The sequence below is a fragment of the Chrysochloris asiatica genome, unplaced genomic scaffold, assembly GCF_000296735.1.
Source record: "Chrysochloris asiatica unplaced genomic scaffold, ChrAsi1.0 scaffold00007, whole genome shotgun sequence".
NCBI lineage: Eukaryota > Metazoa > Chordata > Mammalia > Afrosoricida > Chrysochloridae > Chrysochloris > Chrysochloris asiatica.
The window spans coordinates 7,441,642-7,468,176 of NW_006408525.1; the positions used below are offsets into that span (position 1 = coordinate 7,441,642).

At 35.6% G+C, this 26,535-nt stretch overlaps 1 protein-coding gene across 2 annotated transcripts in view; it reads left to right on the forward strand.

Annotated features, from left to right (window-relative positions):
* BCAS3 (breast carcinoma amplified sequence 3) overlaps positions 1 to 26,535 on the forward strand; it is a 701,971-nt gene that overhangs the window by 285,778 nt on the left and 389,658 nt on the right. The window contains exons 16-17 of one of the 2 annotated variants that reach the window (XM_006832356.1): positions 6,991 to 7,141; positions 17,424 to 17,468. In XM_006832356.1, coding sequence (XP_006832419.1) covers positions 6,991 to 7,141; positions 17,424 to 17,468 — 196 coding nt within the window. The remainder of the gene's footprint in view (positions 1 to 6,990; positions 7,142 to 17,423; positions 17,469 to 26,535) is intronic. The other variant, XM_006832357.1, reaches the window with a different exon arrangement.

The following is a 26,535-nucleotide window of genomic DNA, read 5'->3' on the forward strand; positions in this document are numbered from 1 at the left end:
AAGATCTGGCTTTAGAAGTTCTTTGCAGCTGGCGGTTTGCCACATTCACGTGTTTTCACATCACTGCATTCAGAAGCTAAGAATACCAACCTGGCAGCTTCTACAGAGAGGGCAAAGATAAAGCAGAAAGGAGTCTAGCTTTGCAGCCACATTACCTGGGAGTTGCTGCTGATGTCTTTTCCACAAATGTCCAAGTTTGTCAAAGCCCAGTAAATCTTGGAAAGTTTATTTTCCTTGTAGCATCTGTGTTTTATAATGGGCCTTTTAATTTGTTTTTACTTTGTCTGCAGGGATTTCTTTTGTCCGGAGTTTTCAGACTCTTGTCTTCTTTTTTCCTGTGGAAGTGAGTCCGTTAATGATGACTGGTTTGGGAATATGCTGCTCTGCAAAGCTGGCCTGACAGCCTGTCCTCCAGGGTAGCAACAAAGCCCATTGTTATCTTCTTGGTTCACTTTTATGCACAACCTAATCCATTTTTCCTCTGTGTTTTTTTAGTATGGAATGTCTGGGAAAACATAATTTGAGGCAATGAATAAATGAAAAGATGGCATTTTAAAGTTAGCAAAACTTTTAGTTAACAGTTTCTACCTTGTCACAAGCCACACACACAGCCAGTGGTACTATGTGTTAGGGAGATGACGAGAGCTCCTTTCCCCCAAAGTACCAGGTACCTGTAGGCACAAGAGGTTACTGGATTCATACATAATTCCTTTTGAAAAACACAAACTTTTTAAGATAAACACAGAAAGTTAGTGGCTGAACCCAAAAGTGAACACCAGTTTTACACCAGCTTAGTGCTTTGTGCTATAACATTAAAAACAAGAACTGAAATAAACAAACAAAAAACTGGAAAAACAATCTCACAAAAATTTACAGCTGTGAACATCAATGGACGTTTTTGAAACTTACGATATTTAAATGACCTTCTTTAAATAAAGAATTTTTGCTTTAATTTATTGAAAACCCATTTTATTAGAATTTGGGTTCCCCATCCCCATCCCCATCCCAGAAGACTCCCATCTATCTTGGGGACTGGTAAACCTCTAAAAGATCAAAGCTCTAGTGGATTTGTATAAAAACCCAAACGCTTGAAGGCTTAGGCAAAGTTTATCTATATAGAGTATGCCCAAAAAACTAGGATGAGAGTCTTAGAAGAACTTATTTTCTCATGAGATTTTTGGGACTTCCTCTGTCTGGTTGTGCTAGACATACTGTGAGAATATCCATTCTTGTGGCATTTGTCACTTACAGGTCATGGCCAAGCTGGAATTTTAAGTATAAAAGTGTGTGAAATATTATTATGTATTTTGAGATTTTTATGAAGTCCATTACAAAAAAGACAGTGAAATAACCTCTGCTCTTGTACTCACAGTAAAAAAAAAAAAAAAAAAAAAACAGAGAAGAATAATAATGAAATGTTAATGAAGATATAACATCTATCATTTCTGTAGTAACTCCCTGAATTATTTCTCAAGTTCTTTATTGTATTATTTGCTGTCACATACATTCATGAGAGATAGAGAAAAGAAATCTTGTCACCCCTCCTCTCTGAAAATACATTGAACCACAGATAGGTGAGTGACTTAACCGCTTTCAGCACTTAGTATTTTACAAGTTTCTTTCTACTGAACTTCACTGTGTTTACAGGTGTAATGAACCATTCTAGTTTAGAAACTTAGTCTTGTTATAAAACTAAATTACCTGTTTGGATATCTATTCTTAGAGATAACAGAGTTAGGCTGCTGGGTTAATTAAAAGAAGACCAAAGCAGGTCAGTGAAAACTGTAGACTCCAGTCATCTGGCTGTCTTTTGAAATACCGTGAGTCTTTTTCCAAAATTAATTTCCTCTAAAGATCATAGGGCCATATTTTCCTCTGCCTACTGGATGTAGGGAAAATACATTTCATTCATTCATTGTGCAAACATTTACTAAGTTACTAAACATTAGCACATTTTTTTCTCTACATAAATATTCCAGTCTCTTGGAAGATAAGTCTAGAGAAGTTAGATTCTAGCTTAACTTACCCAAAAACATTGAAGAAAGAAGAGAGAGTGAAATATCATTCATAACCACAACCTCTGAGCAATAAAATACTAAAAATGGGAACATTATCCTATTTTTAAACTTGAGTTATTGCATTTGAACTTGAAATGCTTCCACTTTCATTTTAACTTTTTGTCTCATTTTTTTGGCATGATCATTCTATCAGCTATAGGGATTGTTGTCTGACGCAGCTTGCTCATCTTAATATCTCTTGAAGTCGTTGTTTATGCATCTCTCATCTTACACTTAATTTTCTGTTAGGAAAAAACCCACAAAAACATGTTGCTACTGTCTTCAAAATTTGTATGGTGTATCTCCCTTTTTATGTTCTTCCCAGTCCTTTAAAATGACCAAAAATAAAAAAAGTGACGTCTTTATTTTCTCCCCATTTTCATTTTTGATATGTGTTTCTGCCCCATAAACTCTGAGAGAATCCCCTGGAATTATTCTTCTGAGAATTCAACCTGAAAATAATAAGACTCAAAAGTTTGAAATGAAGCAATGAGTATTGAATGTAACTCCGCTTGATCTCATCCTGTTAATATCTTCTTTATAGCCTCTACATTGCTAAGTCCGTATTCTATATCCACTACCCTGAAAATTGAGTGTGTTTTATTTTCTGAGTGTGCCTGAAGTAGCCCTGGTGGCTCAGTGGTTTGAAATAAAACTTTTATTTAGGACACTTTTTTAGATTCTCTTGCTGTCTATATAAATCTGTCTCCTTAATTCACCTTGGTTAAAAACAAACAAAAGGTATGTGTTTATTGTGCCTATTATTTATGATGTGCCATATTTATACTGCCTGATGTGGTGCTATTGGATAAGCACTGGACTGTTAGCTGTGGGGTTGGCAGTTCAAACCCACCAGCCACTCCTTGGAAACACTATTCAAGGTCGTTATGAGTAAGAACCGATTCGATGGCACATCAACAGCATTATTTATTGCTAGCTGTATATGTGGGGTAAATCTTAATAAAAAGTAAAGCAATTATATGAAATTAATATTAGGTTAATATTTTCCCATAAAGTTTCTCTGTATGAATTACTGATGTTCAGTGTAAACTACAAAATAAAGAACATATGGTATTGTTGAAAGAGTTGTTGTTGCTGTTGTTATGTGTCGTGGAGTTGGTTCCCACTCATAGTGACCCTGTACTAGGTTTCCGAGGCTGTAAATCTTTACAGGAGCAGAAAGTCTCATCTTTCTCCTGCAGAGCAGCTGGTAGTTTTGAACTGCTGACCATGCAGTTTGCAGCCCGATTCATAACCACTATGCTACCAGAGCTCCTTGAAAGAGTAGGCATAAATAAATACATCAGAATCCATAAATAGTCCCTCACTTATATATGGTCAGTCAGCTTTTGAAAAGAGTGCAAAGAAAATTGCGTGGAGAAAGGGTAATGTTTTTAATAAATGGTGATATTTAATTTGACATCATATTTAAAGCAGTGAACACTGTACTTCAACCTGCATCTCACACTATATATAAAAATTTACTAAAAATGGATCATAGTGTGCTTGACGTTATAGCCAGGACAGTTAGTTAATTAAAAGAAATGAAAGGCATCAAGATTGAAACAAAAGAAGTAAAGGTGTTTCTATTTGAGTAAGAGATAGTCTTGAATATAGAAAATTCTGAGTAATCAACAGAAAACTATATTATTGCTATTAAAGAAGTTCAGCTTGGTTGCAGGGCACAAGATCAATATACAAATCAGTTGTATATCTATAGATTAGCAGTGAACATTCTAAAAATGAAATTAAGAAAATGATTCCATTTATAAGTTACATTATAAAGTATAGAATTGTTGTTAAAGTGCCATCAAGTCAGTTCCTACTCATCATGACCCTGTATATGGTTTCCGAGGAGCGATTGGTGGGTTGGAACTACTGGCCTTGCAGTTAGCAGTCCAGTGCTTATCCACAGTGCCACACCAGGAGTCCAAAGTGTAAAATTGTTAAGTGCTGCCGAGTCAGTTCCTACTCATAGTGACCCTGTGTAGAATGCTTAGGGATAAATTTAACCAAAGAAGTGTTAAACTTGCATCCTGAAAAATATAAAACAAAACTGAAATAATTTAAATGGAAAGATAGCCCCCATTTACGGATTATAAGACTTAATATTGTTAAGGTGATAGTGCTTACAAATTGATCTACAGTTGGCTCTTTTGTGGAAATTGACAAGACATCGTAGAAAACAATGAGATTCAACTATTGTAATGACTCATCGAAGAAGGGCAAAAATCACATTGACTCACTTTTAAAAGAAAAGGAATCGATCTAAATGTTTCTGTCTAGTCTACCTGAAAAACTCATTGTTGCTGTACCTCCTGTGACAGAGATTACTTAATATTGTTACTCTTCCTTGGAAAAGGTGTCTGAAATGAGGTTTATGAGAGTTGAATTTTATAGCCTTTTCTTCAGTTAGTATATGTGTGGATTTCTCCAACGATGTGTGTAATCTCTATTTTCGAAGGCATTGATTGCCTAGGAACCTAATTCCCAATATGACCTTTATTTAATTGGGGATAAAGTCAGCATTTCTCAACATTATGAAACTCCAGAACAAGCAAAACGATGTAAACTTTTAAATGTCCTGTGACTTGTATGTGAAGAGAACTTTCATGGTGTAATAATTCGACTGACTGTCAGCTGCATTGTTTTGTTTGTCTTTTTTGCCTTTATGTTTCAGACCTTCTTGTTTGTAAGATTAGAACTTATTTGTGTTGTGTAGCTTTAGGTTGCAAGGTAACTACCATAAATAATATAGAAATAACAAATGTCCAAACGGCTGCTTCTGGCCCAGGAGATACAGTACATTCCCTTTTGATGTTCTAGTCTCTGGCCTTTGAGTGGCTTTATGTGAGTTCTATTTATGTTAAGCAAGCAGTACCAATTAGTGTAAGACTTCTCAACAAAATTTAGCTGAAAATTTAGAAATTTGTCATCAGGCAAGCATATCATTTAAATGGAAAAAATGAAAGAAAACATGAGTTGCCTAAGGCTTAAACTATTTACAGTATTGAAATCAGAGATATTGTAGGTAATGTTAAAATAGTTAAAATAAATAGGAAAATTCCTCAACCCCTATCTGTAAGGTTGTGGTAAACATGTGTTAAACTTGAGAGGTTTTGTTCCATTTGCTTGTATCTCTGTCCATTTTTCATGGTGAACCCAGAGTAGAGCTGCTGCCTGAGGTTTTCTTGCCTGAAATCTTGGCAGAAGCATATCACCAGTGTAGTAGTTACGAATTGGGCTGCTAACCTTAAGGTCGGCAGTTCGACATTACCAGCTGTTCCATGGGTGAAAGATGAGACTTTCTGCTCCTATAAAGATTTACAGCCTCGGAAACCCTGTGCAGGGTCGCTGTGAGAGTTGGAACCGACTTCACAGTACTTAACAACAACAACAGCGTCTTCCTTCCATGCTGCTGTTGAGGGAATTTGAGGCCCCACCCTTGAGGCTGAGCATGAATTGTTCGTACCATCAGGGGCCTCATGAGTTAGAATTGACTCAGTAGCAACAAGTTTATGTCTGTTGTTATGTTTACAAAATAGCATTTAAACTTGCATTTCGTATTTACTGAATGTGCTGGACTGCAATGTTTAATTGAACCGCTGCATGGTTGGTTGTTTCACCAGCTGCTCTTCAGAAACCCTATACAAGGTCTCTATGAGTCAGAACTGACTCGACAGATCTTAACAACAATAACAGCCATAAACCTAAATTCGAAATGTAAAACTCTAGAATATTAAAAAAAAATCATACAAAATTTTGTGACCTTAGGTTAGTTAGTTAGTTCTTCAGTTCACCATCTGGAGTGTAAAGAGAAACAAATGACTTTCACTGCTTCAGAAGAATCTTTTGCTCAAAATCCCATAAGAGAATAAAAAGATAAGGAAGGCACTGGCTAGCTGAACATGATCACAAGTCTTAATCTGACTAAGGGTTTGTATCAAAACTTGTCATTAAGGTCTAGAAAGAAGCAAGCCCTTACATTCATGGTCATTTGATTTTAAGCACATGGTATTAGGACAACTGGATATCCACCATGCAAAATAATGACCACCTCAGGACTTCATAACCTTATTAATTCAAAATGGATCAGAGAACTAAATGTAAGAGCTAAAACAAACTCATAGAAGAAAACCTAAGCTTTAATCTTTGTGATCTTGGATTGTGCTATGTGTTCTTAGATATGACATCAAAAGCACAGGCAAGAAAACAAAAAAAAAATGGGAAAATTGTACTTCCTCAAAATTGATAACTTTGGCAATTGTGGTTCAGAGGACATTGTCAAAAAATACAAAGACAACTCACAGAATGAGAGAATGTATTTGCAAATCACGTGCTTGATTTTTCTGTCAGTTTGTCCTTATCTCATGCATAGTCTCTGATGAGATTCATTCTTATATATGTGATCCTCTGCTCTCAGAAACCCCACATGGGCTGCCATATTCTCTTGCACATTTACTCTTGAATTTATTTAGGGGAAACTCTTATGACTCCCATTTTCTTTTCTCTTACTATCTTACGTTTATTGTTAAGTTCCATCAAGTCTGTTCCGACTCATAGTGACACTGTATAGGGTTCCCAAGGAGCGGTTGGTGGGTTTGAAGCACCAACCTTGTGGTTAGCAGTCCAGTGCTTATACTACACTGCCACAACAGGATTCATTATAACAATCAAATTATAATTAAAATTAATTTATTTCTGTTTTATATCTACCTGTATCCTCCACCCCCTCACCCTCTAGTATTGTTTATAATCAAGTCTTAGTCTGTGTTATCAGTATCCTTTGATTTCTTCACATCCATATAACTAATTCTCATGGGACCAGTTCTACTTTAGATGTCTTACTTAAATGATTAGTGGTGTCATTGCAAACCTATCAGAGATAGGAAACTTCCCTTGGTAATACTTTGTTTTATCTCTTTCTTTGTAGGGAAACTGAATAGCCAAGACTCCTACAACAATTTTACCAACAACAACCCTGGCAACCCTCGGCTATCTCCTCTCCCCAGCTTGATGGTGGTGATGCCTCTTGCGCAAATCAAGCAGCCAATGACATTGGGGACCATCACCAAACGGACAGGGTAAGGCCTACGGCTTGAAAATTTCTTAATAGCTGTTTTTTAAGGGTTGAATGCATAAAATAAAACACCCTTTTTCTTTGTGTGGCTTTGATTATCGTCTTCATTTCCAGCCCACATAAGACTTAATTGCAGCAACATATTGAGTACAAAGAATAGAACTTGCACAAACACACACATAATCATGTACACACACATTCATAGGAAAAACAAAGCAGTGACAAGTTGTGAAAACTAGTATTGGCTAATCCAAACCAGATCGTGTATTTACTGTTTTGTGGCTTTGTCTTAAGTACTGTTTCATTTTCTTGCCCTTGAAAACATGATCTGGATTTATAATGACTCTCCAATTTTGTTTGACACAAATATTAAGGATACTTTAGGTGATGTCCATGCTTATAATTCTTTTTAAAAAGTCTTAGTAAAGTATAATTTACATAATTTATCACTAGTGCAATGACATTTTGATAATATGGGTAGTGCTTAAAAGCCAAAGTACTGTGATTTGGGTGTTATTCAAAATAGGTGTCTAACCTACTTTGCTTAGGTGAATGATGTTCATATAAAAAGCGAGACTGTTGCCATATATTGTTGTATATGGAGTCTCTGTGTGGTGCGCTGGACTACAAAGTCGGTTTGCACCGCAAGGTTGGTGGTTGAAGCTTACCAGCCGCTCCATGTCAAGTGGGTTCTGGCCCACAGTTCTATTAAGCACTAAGGAATTTTGCCTATCTTTCCTGAATCTGTGTGGGTGACGATTGAGAATTGTTCCTCTGAGGAGATTTTGAGAAGGAGATTGGAAGGCTCCTGGAGATATGACAAACAGAAGGCCTATTCTGATGTTTTGTTTCTGTTGTTTTTGTTTTATGAAACACAAGAGGTATGGGTTATAATTTGATATGTTAGCTCTCTTTTTTTAAAAAAAGTTCCATAAAATGTATCTGTTAGATAGTGATTGGAGTTATATGTATAAAATGATACAATGTTAGAGTTGCACAGTGTTTGGGGGAGGGTCGAGAAGTGAATCTAAAAGTCGATAAACTAAAATTGGTCGTGTGTTGGTACTGTTACTGTTGGTACCAGCCGCTTCGGAAACCCTACACAGAGTTGCTATAGGTTGGAACTGACTTGACAGATGGCGCTGGGATGTTAGTCAGAAAGACGGAGTTCAATCTCCCCAGTAGCTTCTCAGGGAAAAGATGAGTCTGGCTTGAGAGCAGTGGGTAGTTACATAGTTTACAGTGGTCAGTAAACTCACCGATGACAGCAATCCTAATGTACATTTTCCCATTGCTGGTTTACAAACCTTAGGACCCTTAAGAGACTTTCAGAAGGATTCGCTGACTATACCCAGAAGTTGCTGTTGTGATTTTACTTACCATTCTTTTACTATACCTCACCCCAAGATTTGGTCATAGAGTACTCAAAATATAATTTGTGGTCTTGTTAAGTGCTGTCTAGTTGGTTCCAATTCATAGCAACCTTGTATAGCGTTTCCGAGGCAGTGAGTTTTTGCGGAAGCAGAAAGCCTCATCATTCTCCCATGGAGTGGCTGGTGGGACCAAACTACCAACCTTGTGGCTCGCAGTCTAGTGATTATCCTACAGAGCCACAACCCTCCCCATTTGTGGTCTTATTATCCTAAAACTTAGTACTTACATTTTAGCGTATGTATTTTTCCTTGTCAAAAGTAATTTGATATGCAAGAGCAAAATTCCCTGAATTTCCATATTTGACATATGCTGAATTTTGAAGCAAATTCCAAGTGGTATATCATTTTACCCTATTAGATTTTAAATGCTATATTCATTTCATTCTTACTTTTAAGATTTTTACTATGACCAATTCTGAAGACTTCAACTGTTTCATGTACATTAATTGTTTTCATTAAATGTTATTGTATTTAGTGAGATATTTCCTTGCCATATTGTCATCACCAAGGTAATGGGTAAATCGGGTGTCCACTCTCCAGGTCTCTTTTTAGCTTCTGGAAATTCTCACTGACTCTAGCTTTGTTCTATGAAAATGCCTTTCCTACTATATGTTTTGTACTGTTCTTTTATTATTAGTATTATTACTGGTGTAAAATTTATACAACATACAATTACCATTTTAAAGTTTACAATATAGTGTATTCATGATTTTGTATAACTGCCATGTTTCTCTAGTTTAAAGCATTTTGATCACCTCAGAGGAACAGTCTTTATCTATTAAGTTCCTGTTGTTCTCGTTGTGTTTTGTCAAGTCGGTTCTGACTCATAGTGACCCTGTTCAGGGTTTCTGAGACTGGCTGGTGGGTTTGAATTGCCAACTGTGTGGTTACCAATCCAGTGCTTGTCCTGCATCACCACATCAGGGTCTAGCATGATGAAATTAACAAAAAGTATTTCACGATTATGAAGAAGATAATACAGAACCTACCCATTTATAAACGTGTACAATCTAAGGATACTTCCAGTATACCTGCTAATGTGTCTAGTAAAATCATATACACATGCAGGTTATATCAACTTTTATTTATTCTGTCATTGTTTGGCATAAAGGTAAAAAAATGACCATAAAATTTTACATTTCAGCAGGAGACATTTTTAAGGATAGTTTGGGATTCAGTATTTAAAGATGCAAATTTTGATGGAATGTTTAACTCAAACCTTCAGGGACAAAACTCATGCATACCGTACTTTACATCTGCTCTCTTATTTTTGGAAATACATAACCCTGAAAGCCTTTGCAGGGTAACACTTAAAGAGGACGGGACCATCTGTCTCATTCCAAGCCATGTAGGAGGACTACAATTGGCAGCAGACAGATGTATTTGCACCTTCTTGTTCAGGACCTTGAAGCTGCACTTGCAAGAAATAAGGCCTCTTGGCAACAGCTGTTGCTTAACCCCACAACAGTATACATTGATAAAGGCAGAAGGAAGTGCTAGAAACCATTTTTGGCTTCAACAATCACTACATATCACCCATTCAAACATAAGTTTCTTTTTCTGTGAGATTGGAAAGCCGATTTACAATATCCATCATGTTTTCATCACATGAAAATAGGAACCTGTTCTTTTCTCTGTTAAATGTGAAACTGAGTGCTAAAAATTATTCCGTGTTTCAGATGTTAGGCTTTTGTAGTAGAGATTTATTTAGCAGCATTTCATAGATCTTTGGTTTAGTGAACAAAGTGAGTTTTGTTTGGTTTTGTTTTTTGTTTTTAATGCTTTCTTTCTGTGTCAGAATTTTTAAAACAAAAATTTTCATCAAAATTTACCTGCTTTAAATCTAAAATTTCCTATTTACTTAATTCTCTGGATGCAACAAGATACAGGTTTTAGTAAACTTGGGCCCAAGTAGAGAAGTAGGCTAGATCATATGTATAGCAGAAGGAATATTGAATTAGGAATTTGAAATCCTGACTTCTCATCTTGGTTCTACCACCTAATACCGTAGTATCCTTTATAATTTAGCCTTAGTTTCCTTTGTAGAGACTATAATCTCTGTATAGATTATAAACTTTCAGCTTTACATTTCTATAACTCCTCACCAGGTCTTTGATCCCATTATCCCGATTCTAAGCCTTAATCGCTGGTGAGCCTTAGACCAGTGCTAACCAATTGTTCTATTTAAAACACAGATGGTTCTTATCATTTAGAAATCCTGTAATTGAAGCACTTACTATCATTTATTTGATCATTACCTGTCAAAATTTGTAGACAAAATCTATTGTAGAATCGTGTAAAGTAAGTAAATATCATTGGCGTATAGTAGCCAATGATATTTACTTACTTAACAAGGTTCTTTTTAATTTAGTAGGTATGCGTTGCGCGCCTCAGAAACCCTATGCAGGGTCTCTATGAGTCAGAACTATCTAGATGGCACTTAACAACAACAAAATCTTAGTTTTTAAGGAGCCCTGGTGGCCTAGTGGGTTGTGCGTTGGACTGCTAACTACAAGGTCAGTAGTTAAAGTCCACCAGCCCCTCTGTGGGAGAAGAATGAGGTTTTCTGCTCCCATAAAAATTTATAGCCTCAGAAACCAACTGGCAGGCACATCACCACTACCACTATCTTGGTTTAAGAGGCCCAGGGTGCAAATGGATAACATACTTAGCTGCTAACTGATAGGTTAGAGGTTCAAGTTCACCTACAGGTGTCATAGAGGAAAAGTCCCAGCCAAGTACTTCTGAAAAAAGTGCTATTGCAAACCCTATGGAGCACAGTTCTACCCTGATACACAAGGGGTTGTCATAAGTCAGACTTAACTCCAGTGCAACTGGTAGTATGGTGTTGGTGGTGAATCTTGGCTTACCTCGATTGGACTGAACACCAAACCTTATAGGTAAAGTTTGGAGAATTAAATGGGAGTCCTTTAGAAGAAAACCCACCAGATACATACACATCAGAAAGTAATTCCCCACCTCCAAGGACTGTCTTAACTATGTATCAGTTTGTGATCGCTAAACTATTTGTTGGCAACATATATCAAATAATAGATGATGCATTTTCATAAGAACGCATATGAGTATGGGTACATGTGCAACATACTTGCCATAGTTTGAATTTCTAACTTTTTGTGCTAAATCAGTAGAGTAAAATAAACTGCACATGACTTATTGTAGTTTGTCAAAAAATCTAGGGATTTTCTGAGAAGTCTATTTGTTGTTGTTATCGTTGAGTAGAAATCTCCGATCCTCTACTAGAAGTCAGCAGGTGTAACATTCTATGGAAGGTTAGGGTAATCTTTTTTATGATAGTCTCATTTTAGCCACATTGAACAAACTTTGATATTTCCAGCGTTTTTATAATAAAAATCATTTACGTCATGAGAGTGTGATTTAAGTTCGCATGTCAAATATATCTCAGATTAGACCATTTGCTTGTATGTTTTCAGTTTATATTTGCCCTGAAAGTCAATAGTTTGACATTAACGCCTTCAATAGACAAAACTTAAAATTGAATTAATGAGAGAGTAAAAAGAAAACTTAAAAATGATACGAGAAGTAAAATAATTGGCTCCTATTCTTGGGAGAACTGTTGCTGCTTAATAGACTCAGAGAATGTGGCCCACTAGCATTGCTGGTTTTCGTTGTAGGAGAAATATAGATTTCCTTTAGTGTTTAAAATACATGTTGTAGAACTTTCCCCATTACTTTTTCTCTATATATGGACTGATTCTAGTATCTATGAAGTGATAGTGCCTGAATCCACTCAGGGCATGGTCAGTTAAAAAATAGGATAGTCACTGTGTTCATGAAAATAGTCTACTAAATACTAAGCATTTATCTCTGAAAATTGTTGAATGGAATAATTAATTTTTAGCATTAGAGTAAAGTTACAGAGAAATGAGTGTTTTCAAATCAAACCAAGATTTAACTTTTGTCTCTACACTTAAAAAGTCTTGACATTTGCTTTTTTTTTTTTCAGTTAGTAAGACCAAAGAGTTTGTGGTACAGTGTCTGTTCTATGTGGCTTTCAACCACATGAATCAGAGTTTAAAGACTTACATAGGCTTAATGGTATGATTTAAAACACAATTCTTCTCTATCTTCTGAAATTTTCCAGCAGAAACCCTTTGAGAACCAATAGGCAAGTCATTTCACAGTGACTTATAAGTAAGTCTATAATAAATATTTTTTGTTTTTCAGTCTCTTGACCTGTCTGGAGTTTTTCAATGAGAATTCTGCTGAAAACAGACATAATTGTGATAAAATGAACAGATTTTTATATGACATGACTGTTAAGACCTCTAACACTTAGTAATACTCGGGCAATGCAGATTCTTAAGATCTAGGTAGAATAATTTCAGTCACGTATGTCAATAAAGTCAGTCTTCAATTCAGCATGTCCTCCCCTTCATAGATACTCCTCCCTTTTTTCCCCACCCCCCACCCGACTGCAGTACAGAATGACTACTGTTGGGCTTGGAAGGGGAGGAGGGAGTCATAGGTGAAGGCAGCTGGATTAGGGATTTGTCTTCTGTGACTTTATATTTTCATTCTTTTGCTACTGAAGAAAGATGAAGCAGGCACAGTTCAAAAGAACAGCTGACACTAAACATACAAAATCCATAGTTACGTCAGTAACTGTAATTCTTTGGTGTTTGTGGTCTTCTTTTACATGTATGTGGCAGAGGTCCAGTTTGTTAGGAGTAGAGGGGGAAAAGGCAAGAAAGTGGGTGAATATGGACTGGGAATGTGCCAAGTGTGCATACCAAAGCAGTTCCTCATCCTCTTCTTCCTGTGCTGTGTGAGCTTATTTGATTGAAGTAGGATAGCTTTTAATTCAAGCAACTAGGTTACGTTGTGAATAGTGAGAACCTTGTTGGCTTTAAACATTGCTGTTTTTTCGTACAGGCCGGTTTACTACCATGTCTGGAGAGTTACAGTACATTTTGGGATTGCGGGGCTAGGATTTGACTAGAAAGAACCTTTTGTTGATAACACTTCATTATTCTTTCAAAAGGAAGTCTAGGAGATTAGAAAAACCCTTTAATGACCCAGGGTCATATGAAAGGAGCTTCAAATGTTCATGGAAAAAAATCCATTTCCTTTTCATTCCATTTTTCTATAAACATTTTGAAGCCCATCTTATTGTGCTCAACAACATTTTTTAACGTTTAGACTTTAGTGGGAAATCCCATATCCCACTGTCAGCACACGGTGCCATCTAGTGAAGAAGCAGACTTCACCTCACCAATCCCCAACACAGAGACCCCTTGGGTCATACGTGTCTCACTAATTATATCAAGGTTGGCGGTTTAAGCTCAACTGTCTCTCCTTGGAAACCCTATAGAGGGTCGCTATGAGTCAAAATCTATTCGAAAGGCACTTAACACCAACAACAATTATATCAAAATCCATATTGCCTTAATAAAAGTGATGTTTCATTTAATTCAAAATTCCTTTTATTACTGAAAACACAAAATTACAGCCAAGAAATTCAAAGCAGAAAACAATTCAATCTTGAAAAAAAATCAAAGCTTATGTATCTTAGTTTGTCTAACATAGAGTTTCTTTTTATATTTAAATGAACCTAAACCCAGAAAAAGTTATTACCAGCTCTCTAGAGATACAGTGAAATAACTTCTGGGTACTGCCTTATTTTTCCAGATTATGCAAGTTTTCTACCACTTTTCTATCTTTCCTTTTAGTGGGAAATACTTGTTTTTCTTCTTTGGCAGGTTTCTTCTTTATACAGATTGCAGCTTTTACTATATTATATATGAATACTGGAATGGAAAGGTAGTAGCATTTTTACAGAACTTTTGGAAGCCCACTTATTTATAAACTTCACGTTTCAAGCTCTCATTTATCTGTATTATTTTCTATGTAACTTCTGTGCTTCAAATCTCCAAATTGTATTTACTATTGTGAAAACAATAAGGTTTCATTTTTATTTGTTTGTTTGTTTGGTTTTTGGTGTCAGTAGAAAACTGTTTTAAGTTGTCAAGGACTAAGATTAAACTTTCAAATTCACAGTCACTTTTTCTTAGATATATTCTTAGATAAACAGTATACGCTATAGAGCAACTCAAGCCTGGTTGTAAATTTTGAGCACTTCTTTCAAAATCATTTGGACTATTTGGTTCTTTCAGGTGTCCTGAGTAATAAAGTAAAATTAATGGAACATGGGTTGTGTGCACCAACAAAGACCTTGTCATTTTGGATATTTTGAAAAGTATCTTGAAACCTGTGCTCGTTTCTACATGGGATCGACTTATTGTAAATAAGCAGGTTTAAAGATTGGATGTTCAGGTGGTTTTAGTTATAGTCAATAGGTGTTTTTGAAATTGCAGGATGATCTCTAGTAACATTTTGTGAAAACATTTTCCTTAAATTTCTGTGGCCAAATATATTCAGCTCACTGGGTGATAAATGCTAATTAGCAGATTTTTTTTTTACTTTTTTTTTTTTTTTTTTATGTTCCTAGCACCAACTTGGAAGAAAGAATACCCAAGTTTTGCCTCTGTGCTTGTCTCTGCCATTTGTTATGTCTTGCAAATGTCAGATGCAGAAGTGACATTTTTGTTTGGGACTTAATTAAGTCAGTTTTGTGTTTAAAATATGCATAGCATTCCAGAAATGCTGTGAACAGAATTTTGAAAAATCAATATCTATAACATTGGAGCCTGACTTTGTATCCCAAGTTGTATTTAGTTTACTTTATTCCATCTCATCGATGCTAAGAAATTTGGAACACAGCTAGCTGGCCAACCAGTTGGGAGAGAACCACATTCGTGCTCATTCTAAACAGAGGTGACCAGTGGAATGCGCAAATCCAGCGATATCATTATTATAACATGTTGATAACTTTTGCTGAAGATAATTTTTAAAGCCAGTGTAACATTACATTGACAGGTATCTGCCACAAATTCAAATCAGATTCAGAAGAGGAGCTGGAACTAGGGATATCATTGCTGATGTAAAATGGATTTTGGCTATAAGGACAGATACCAGAAAGATGCTTACTTGTGCTTTATTGACTATGCAAAGGCTTTACAACTGTGTGGATCATGACAAGCTATGGATAACCTTGTGAAGATGGATATTCCAGAACACTTAATTGTGCTCCTGAGGAACTTGTATATAGACAGTTCTTCTGGCCGTCCATGGTACTTCTTCTACAACATGATAATTCAAATGTATCCTCTATGGTCGTCTTTATTCTTTGACCAGTTTTCACATGCATATGAGCCTATTGAAAATAGGCAGTCATATGAACGAAACATGGGAATACTGAATGGTTTAAAACCAGGAATGGTGTGTGCCAGGGCTGTATTCTTTTCCATATTTATTCAGTTTGTATACTGAGCAAATAATCTCAAACGCTTGACTATATGAAGAAGAATGTGCCATCATGATTAAATGAAGACTCATTAACAACTTGTGCTATGCAGATGATACAACTTTGCTTGCTGGATGTGAAGAGGACGTAAAATACTTATTGATGAAGATCAAAGACTACAGTCTTCAGTATGGATTGCACCTTGATGTAAAGAAAACCAAAAGCTTACCACTCGAGCAATAAATAGCTTCATGATAAATGGAGGAAAGATTGAAGTTGTCAAAGACTACATTTTGCTTGGATCCACCATCAGCACTCATGGAAGCAGCAGTCAAGAAATCAAATGGCATATTGCATTAGGCAAATCTGCTGCACAGGACCTCTTTAAAGTGCTCAAGAGCTAAGACATCAGTTTGATGACTAAGGTGACCCTGACCCAAGCCATGTTATTTACAATAACCTCATATGCATGTGAAAGTTGGTCAGTAAATAAGGAAGACCATAGAAGAATTGATGCATTTGAGTTAGGGTGTTGGAGAAAAGAACCATGGACTGCCAGAAGAACAAATAAATCTGTGTTGGAAGAAGTACAAACAGAATGCACCTTGGAAGCCAGAATGGCGAGACTTTGTCTCTCACATTTAGGACATATTATCAGGAGGAACAAGTCCCTGGAGAAGGATATTATGCTTGGTAAAATGGAGGGTCAAAAAAAAAGAGGAAGACCCCCAATGAGATGAATTGACGTAGTGTTAGTAGCAATGGGCTCAAGCATAACAACAATTGTGAGGTTCAGCTGTGCATGGGGTACCTATGAATAGGAATGACTCTAGGACACCTAACAACAATTACATCCTGGCCCATAAGAGGTAGAGGAAGCTAACCTCTTGTAACAATATTAACAGGCATGCTAATTTCCTGGAACGAGACAAAAAATGGAGAAAAGCCATACTATTTGTATTTGGTATTTCTTCTTTGGTCAGCATTATGCAGTTCAACTTACTGTAAGTAAGCAGGTTGTAAAAATATGCTGTTTTTCAATGACTCCAACACTGCTAACTAGTAAACAACAAACAAAACTGTATCAACTTTTTACATCAACCATGTTGTAAACATTTTGTGTTCCTCAACCCCATATCTGTTGCTACTGATCCCACTCTCTTCTCCTTCTGTTTATGACACGTAACTTGTATTTTGTTTTAAAGGGGCTTCGTGAATTTGCATTTTATTTTAACTTAGGAGTCCTGCAGGGGTGCTCCAGAAAAGGGGGGAGAAATGGAAAATTTTGAAGTCCTTTCCCATGAAAATTAAGGGCCTTGTGACTCTATATCATCCTGTTTATCAGTTATATCTGATTTGTTAGTCTCTATAGCAGCATTGCAAATGGTTATTAATCTTTTTGGTTATTTTTTATCCATACGCTCTAACAGTATGATATGCACTGTATTTGCTAATGTTATATGAGTTTCCGCTAATTTTGTGTGCATTTTCCCCCCTTTTCCATGAAGGCCTTATCTGTTTGGAGCGGGGTGTTTTTCCATAAAAGCTCCATGGTGAGTCCCGGTTCAGTCCCGCATGCCTATTTCATTTGCTGTACTCTCAAAACGTAACTGTTTTTAGTTTTGTTTTCAGTTGCATGACCTGATCACAGATAAATGCACCGAAATTCTGAATAATTTGTAGGTGGGACATGAGTGTTGATACTTGAGTTTAAAAAACAAACAAACACTTTTCTTTGTTTTACTTCATTTCCCAAAAGATAAATAAAAAAAATCATAGATCAATGTTTGGAAAGTAAACTGAAGAATGCTTTCATAATACTGATGTATGTGACCAGACAAGGCTAACACCCATGTTTAATTTAATGAGTATTGCAGTGATATAAGCTCTGTTCATACCATATCAAACATTTGAGGACATCATTTATTTTGAAATGTAAGCGTATGTAAGCTACCTCAAAAATGCCCCTTTAAAAAGTCTTACTGCATTTTATTTGGATACAAAGAAAAAAATAGTTGTATTTTGAATGGCTTAAGTCTTTAAGGAGCTACATAGTAAGGGAATTTATATTTCACATAAAAAATTTTAAATAATTCATTATTTTGAATTATTAGTACCTATTCACTGAAACTTATTTATTTAGTAAATTCTTTTATAGTAATGCACAGACTATGGTTTTGGTAGTCTTCAACATGATTATAGTAAAGAAATATAGTCTATTTACTACCTTTAGGTAACGATGTGATGTTAAGTGTATAAGAGCCTGGTTTCATATGTTTAGTATAATGGTTAAGAGTGTACTGCAGTCAGATGGCCTGGTTTCCAAATCCCAGCTCACGTACTTGTATCTATACAACCTTTGTAATTTTCTAGAAGTCTTTCTGTTTCTTGAGTAGCAGTAGTAGTAGCAGCACCTGCCACATGCGTTTTTTCATAATTAATTTTGATAATTAAATGTATGTTGTTGTTAAGTGTTGATAATTAAACAACATGTATGTTGTTGTTAAGTGCCTTGGAGTCGGTTCTATCTCTTAGTGGCCCTGTGTAGAGTTTTAGAGGCTGTAAATATTTGCAAGAACGAAAGCCTCATTTTTCTCCTGGCAGAGCAGCTGATGGGCTCAGATCACCGACCTTGTGGTTCGTAGTCCAGTATTTATTATGCAGAGCCGCTGTGCTCCCCATACGTATATGTAGGTACATCTAAATTGCTTAGAACAGTGTCTGGCATGTGTTGTTCCATAAGTAGTAATTATAAGTACTATTATGTTTTCAGTTTGGAGGAAAAAAAATGTATCTTTTTTTTTTTTTCAAAGCTTCTTTAATTTTGAACGTAGCTTTTACTTAAGGATATATGAGTCATAAGAAAGTTTTGGGCAATGCAAGGTATATCAGGTTTACAAAGTTAGTTAGACTGTTTTAAAAGACACCTATATATGTCATTCTCAGAACTGCTACTGAGAATTGTTCATGCTTATCTACTCTAATGGAAAAAGAAACCACCTTTTTTCTCTCTCTCTTGAACAGAAAGAAGCTTAAATAGTTCTCTAGGTAGAATATATTTGATACAGACTAATTTTAGTATTCTTATGTCATAGGAACATCTGAACATTTCATTATCATTGATGACTGGAGCATCATAACACAACTTAACACATAAATTTCCTCCTGGAAACTCAGCATGGTCATGAGGACGCATATGACAAAATGATTTTAAGCAAATTCAGGGTATAAATGAGTATACATTCCATGAAAGGCAATTTAATCTTTATACTTTTTGTTAACCAGATTTCTACCCAGTAAACCAAAGAGTTACAGGATCTTACTTACAAGCTTCTGGTGAGGGGTCGATTTTTAAATGACTCATTCAACATATGACAGAATTTCTTTGTAGACTAAACTTAGAATAAATTGGATAAAATTAGGATAAATTCCTTATTCTAAGTACAAAGAAAGGAGTATTAGTATGTTAATAAAGATCTATGTTTTAGCATGGAAATAAAGATGGAATAACAAATGTTGCATGTTAAATGAGAAAAGTCCATTCCTTCAACAGCTTATGTGCTCCTTAAATTTAAGCAAAAGCACTTGTCAACTAGAAATGATTTGAGGTTGAAACAAGATTAAAAGAGCCAGATTAAAGAAAAGGATCTATGAAATATAGTAGACTTTGAAATCATTGCCTGTCTTTTAGAAGACTGCTTTGTGGTTTGTTTGATGCCATCATTAGCTCACAAGAAACTCGTTTTTAGTCACTTATGCTAGACTGAGTCCTCCTTTAAAATACGTTACTTCACTAGTGCTGCATGCTTTTTCCATTAAGATCTTAATGAAACCTCAAATGAAGACAGCAAAATGAATATAAATTTGACAACTTCTTCCATGTTTTTTTATAAGAGCTTCTTTGTTTTAATATTTTTGCTATTTTTCATGATATTCAGTATGCTTTTATTTTCTTCCAGTTAGATACATATATAGTTGGATGAGTGAAAAATTTTTACTGCTTCACTTTAAGTGTACATTTGATATAAATATTTTTATTAGATTAAGGTGTAACATTTTGTTTGATAGATGACAGCTTTTCCTGATTCTTCGTTTTTCCTTAAACTCGCTTAGTTCTTTAAATTCATGCAGGCTTAGATGAGTCAGTTTTAAAATTGTGTCTTTTAATAAAAAAAAAATAGGAAAAACATAGGGCATCAATGACATTCTAGTTATTTTAAACACCCTTGTGTAATATATCATGTATGTTAGTTTAACTCGGTTATTTGGCTTTGAGTGACTATATTAAAATTTTTAGAAATAATTGGACATACAACTTACTTTTTCAAAGAAATTTTATTAGAAATCATTCCAGTGTGAATTATTTTAATTCAATTTTGCTTAAAATATTATCAATAACTAATGTATATATTTTTATTGGAGTGATGCTGTAGAGTCGGCAGTTCAAACCCACCAGTCACTCCTTGGAAACCCTGTACAGGGTTACTATGAGCTGGAATAAACTTAACAGCACTTAACAACAATATATTTGTTGAGTTCCTATTTTATATAATGAGCTCTGGTAGTGTAGTAGTTATGAATCAGGCTAGTAACGTCAGGGTCTGCAGTTCGAAACTATCAGTTGTTCTGCCGAAGATGAGGCTTTCTGCTCCAGTAAAGATTACAGCCTTGGAAACCCTACGTAGGTTCGCTATGAGTCGGAACCACCTCCACAGCATATAACCACCACCACCATTTTACATATGGTATTATGTTTAAGCTACTGTTATTTTTCAATTGGTCATCACAAGAAAAAATTACACACATGACATTAAGATGAAAGGCAGTACATTTAAATATATTCCTTACTCATAAAGTATTTTTGTGTTAAATAAGGTTAATTTAAAATAAATATTAAAACTTATATTTCAAATAATATGTGACATTTTAATTAGCATTCTCTAAGAGAACTGGCTCGACGGCACTTAACAACAACAAGAGTGTTAAATCCTAGTGTGGTACTGTGGGATAACGCACTGGACCGCGAGATTGGTTTGAACTGCAAGGTTGGCAGTTAACAGTCACCACCTGCTCCTCAGAAATTCTGTAAGGGATGCTATGAGGCAGAACTGACTCGAAGGCACGTAACAACAAGAAGTGTTTATCTATTTGAATGGGACTTCTAAAAGTTTGTGGAAAAATTTAACTTAAAAATAATGGAATTTTACCACAGACTTTTGGAAGCCCCTTATATATGAGTAATTCATTTAAGCTAAATGTGTTTTCTTGAAAATAGTGAAAAAATTAAAATTTGTTTTTTGGACAGTGATCTTTATATATTGAGGTAAATCTTATTTGCCAGATTTACATAAATCTTATTAGATCTTTGGCATCCTTGTGTGGCACTGTAGAATCAGCACTGGATTGCTTATTGCAAGGTCGGTGGTTCAAACCCACCAGCTGCCGCTTGGAAACCCTATACAGGATTGATAGGAGTCAGAACGGACACAGAGGCACTCTACCGCAACAACATTAGATCTTTAAGAACAATTAGTGTAAATATTTTTAGATAGACTATTAATACCTTACTTATTTAAAATAGAATGCTTTCTCTTTTCTTCCTGAAGTCTTATTTTAGAAAAAGAAAATTTAGAGTGAGAGAAAACTTCTAAATTCTTCTTAAAAGTTTAATCACAGTGAAAAATAAAAAAGGAAAAACTATTTCTCTATAGCAGGAAGACATGATACCACGTGTACTTCTGGCGCCATTTTCAGCAGACATGTTTACTATACTCTGTGTTTTAGAAATGAACACAAGTGGTACTTCTATCTCCTGTGACTTCCTTCCATGTTTGTCCTACATAAGACGCATGACTTGATTGTTGCTTTTCATGTCAACTGCACATACACCATGTGCATCCCACTCTGTGGGACATACTAAAATTCTCTCCAAAGAGACCCTTTTCCTATTACTTTAAAGCAGACCACAAGGTCACTTTGAACCGAAAGGTTGGCAGTTCGAACTCACCAGCCACTCCTCAGAAACACTATATTATTATGGGTTGGAACTGACTCCATGGCATTTAACAACAACAATCATTAGTTTTACATTTTTCTTTCTGTTTTTAATGGAATGAAGATTATGTGATACAGTAAGTCAGTGGGTAAAAACTGGAAAACATCAATAGCCCTTTTAAATATGTTTAAATACCTAGTGGTTATGAATTGGGCTGCGAACCTTAAGGTCAGCAGTTCAAAACTACCAGCTGTTCCACGGAAGAAAGATGAGGCTTTCTGCTCCCGTAAAGATTTACAGCCTCGGAAACTCTGTACAGGGTTGATATGAGTCGGAAGCGACTCCACGGCACATAACCACCACCAATGTTAATAAATGTTCCTATAACTTCTGATGTTGGACTTCTGGTGTGGCACTGTAGGATGAAGTACTGGACCACAAGGTTGGTTTGAACTTCAAGGTTGTGGGTCAAATTATTGCTCCCTGAGGAACCCTATATATGGTTGCTATGAGCCACAGCAGACTTAACAGCACGAACTTTTTGGTTAGATGGTTATTAATTTCCTCATAAAAATTACAAAAGCTTAATTTATCACCTTGTTCGTTGTGTGTGGGTTTTTTGTTTGTGTATATATTTGTTTTTCTTTTAATTAAGTTCTTCTCTGATAACAGGTTTAGTAACTATTATGTTACTATGAACGTTACTTTTCCTGGTATCTTGAAGTTTTGTTTTATTCAATTGTTCCAAAATTAGAATTTTTCTTTTAATGTTTGAGCATGGGCCATATATGATGTGCTAATAGGTTAAAGGAATAAGTTCTCAACACCATCAGTATATTTTATTTTCATGGATAACTTTAAAAATGCATCCAATTAAATTTTTGGATCAATTGAATTTCTGGATCTCCTTATAAATTGTAATACTATTTTATATTATTAACTTAATAAATGAACAAATACATGAGGGAAGGCCTTTAAACACCCAAAGGAATTCTTGCACGTGTTCTGTAATGGGGTTATTAGGGCAGAGAACAAAAGGCTAGATTGAGAGCAAAAAAGAAAACAAGGATTACGGAATGTTTTCCTAAAATGATTGGTAGAAATCACAGAAATGTTTTTCACAATAAGTAAACATGACTTATGTGACTAATTTTTTAATTTTCCTTTTCACATAAGTATCAGTTTTCAATATATCATCATTCTTACAATAAAAGGTTATTTTGGAAAACAAATTTGGGTCATTGTGGAAAAGTTCATATATGATAATGTCTCTGATACATGTTCCTGAAAAGTCATGGTGATTTTCCTGGACTTAGTTTTTTCTAGGTTTAAGACAAAGAACAAATTGACTAAGGTTAACTTCTTCTTTTTAAGCTCATCAGGTAGAAAATGTACTTTATTAATACAGTTCTTTTCTTTAGATTCTTTCTCCTTTTTATTCTACTTAATTGGTCAAATGTTTCTATTTTGCATAAATACTCTGATCATCCCAATGTATATTTGATGGCAGAAAATAACTTGAGATAACAGTGTTTATCAAATATGTTCTTTACCCAAAAAATATGTTGCATTAGTCACACAGGATTGAAAAGTTTCTTGAATACTTGATTATTTATTAAATACAAACTCCTATTACTGGGCTTTATTAAGGCCCTAGCTACCAATCGCTACACAGGAGAATGATGAGATTTTCTGCTCCCATAAAGATTTATAGCCTTGGGAACCCTACACCCAGTCACTGTGAGGAGGTACTGACTTGACAGCACACCAACTACTGCCACCGCCATCAGAGGAGAATAAGGCACTAGTGAAGTATAGGAATAATCATTACAACTCTTAACATTTAGCTGAAAACACTAAGTAAACTCCGTTCAAGAACAGGTGATAGGGAGCTTATGTAAAATGATATTGCACTGGTACTTGTTAAGTATATTATATACAAACTTGGTTAAGTCTAACACTATAAAAGAATAAGAGATGTTAGCTTTTGACATTGACTGATAAGACTGTAAGCTAATAAACAAAATAATGTTCTGTCTAAAGACTCAATTGATGTCTTGTCTCATTTTTGCTCTTTATTATTATGTTATAAAGGTGGCCACCCAATCCAGCAGTAATTATCTTTTAAGTCAATGTAGGATGCAAAATTTAGAGAAACAATGTTTTCTCTTAAGAAATGGCGTACTTATATATTACCTTATTCTTCCTTACACATAATTTAAACAAGATCTTAGAATTTGTTTTTCTAGAGTTTTATTTTAAATTCTGTGCATAGTAGCATTCTCCCCTGATTGGTTTTTCAAGTATAAGGAGCTGTTCAGCTAGAACAGTAAAGGCCCATAGTCACACAATTGCAGAAAATTCTAGAATGGTTTTCTACTTCCTCCTCCCAGCCTTTCAAAATCCCTCAGGTTTACAAAGGATTAGTGGAACTTCAAAGATGCCAGCTACAGGAATTTATCAGCCCAATGATAGTAGCTCAGGGATGGAAATAAATGCTTTGAGGGAAAATTATGTTCTAAGGTAATACAACAGAGGATCATAACCAGAGTGAACAATTCTGATATCATTGACCTAGATTTTTGTTTGCTTGGAGGGGAGTTTTCCTCTTGGAGCTCAGTTATTGCTATTGTGGGAGATGTAATGGGATATGACGGGAAAGCATTTGTAGAGCCAGATTCATTTCTTCACACAATTTTTTTTTTTTTTTTTTTCTAATTACGCCTTCATTTCCTGCCAGTGGAGGTCTGTCTGTACTGGTATTTTAGGCATGGCTGTGGTTTATTTGTGGATGGGTCTAGCATTGTACTTTACTGAGGAGACAAAAAGGACTGGTCACAGTGGCTTCTCTTACTGACTTCTCAAGACAGAATGTCAAACAGAAAGCTTGGCAAGTAAGATAGGCAGGAGACTATTGTCAATGTTTGAAGGAATTGAGAAACTGAGATTATTTTAGCACACCCTGATTTTTAAAAATTATGTCTGTGATGTGGGGGGGGGAAAAATATATATATATATATATAAAGGAGCTCTGGTAGCGTAGTGGCTACGAATCGGGCTGCGAACCTTAAGGTCAGCGGTTCGAAACTGCCAGCTGCTCTGCGAGAGAAAGATGAGGCTTAATTAACACTTGTTGAGTGTAGTGTTGTGGGAAGGCACTGCCCTGAATTGATTCCATGCTGTTTGTGATTCAGTAGTACTTTAACTTGAATTTGCATCAGCATCTTCCAGAGGGTTTGTTAAAACCCAGATTGTTCAGCCCCACCCCGCAGCAGTTTTTGATTCAGTAGGTCTAAGATGGGGTCCAAATATTTGCATTGTCTAAGCACTTCTCTGGTGGCACTGCTAATCCGGGCCCATACATTGGGAACCCTTGTGAAATGATAATCTTTAAAATAACCCTATGAGGTAGGCATAACTAGTTTTATATAATTTCTATAATCCCTGTTTGGGATTATAGAAATTATATATAGAAATTATATGTATTTCATATATTAGTAGCCTGGAGTCCTGGTGTGGCACTGTAGGATCAGCACTGGACTGCTAACCCCAAGGTTGGTGGTTCAAACCCACAAGCTGTTCCTTGATTGCTATGAATTGGAACCGACTTGACAGTACTTAACAACAACAATAATATATTAGGAGTCTGAGCTCTGAGAGGTAAAATAACTTAAAGTCACTTAACTAATGAGTGGCACTGGGATTTGACTCCCGGTTTCTTTCTGACTCTTAAAAACCAGTCTCTTTCCACTTATTGTAGAAGGAAATCGAGCCCAACAAGGTGTGCCCCTAACGTTGTTAGGCATTGCAGCCTGATTTAGGAACCTCAGAGCTATGCTATCACTGTGCCCTAACTAGGCTGTGTTCTGGCCTGTGAGTTAGAGGAAATAATGCCATTTATTTAAGGTGGTTGGAAAAACTGCTAATGAAATGTAGGGAACCCCTTACAAATCAGAAATGGACACAAATACAGAACTTGAAAGAACATGAAGACTTGGTATTAGAAGTTGAGGCTGTGAAAGCTTATTTGGAGAAAACAAAATGTTAAAAAGTGCTTTTTACGGTAGTTATTTCAAATAACTGCAGTTATTAAATGTGTCCTCAAACACATGATAAAAAAAATATTTATGTTTGAGAGGGACGTGTTTTCAGATGTAAGCTAACCATAGTTAATTCTGCCCCTGAGTCTTGTCTTCTTTGAGCAAAAATAGACCTATCCTTTTTACAAATTCAAGAAGGAAAAATGATTAACAAACAGGAAGACCAGTGAATATAATTGTATATTATTAGATCTGCTCTTCATACGTTGTCTCATTCTGCATACTGTTATGGTTAAGAAAATTTCACGGTTTCATTCCATCACCTGGTAATTTTCATATTTATGCTGTTTACATCACCTACCCGGATTGTAGGTCGGTCCTACATTGTATATACTGAACTTAATCGTAAAGCATTTTGTTATTGTGCGATACTTATGCTGGTACTATTACTTCATCTTGAAATATCCAGGACAGTTTTATCCATCTGAAAATAAGTGAGTTGGATCTTACCAGCATACACCTCAAAAAGGAGCTAATTTTTATTTATCAGGAAAGCTGCTTTCCTGATAAGGCCCTGGAACTTTG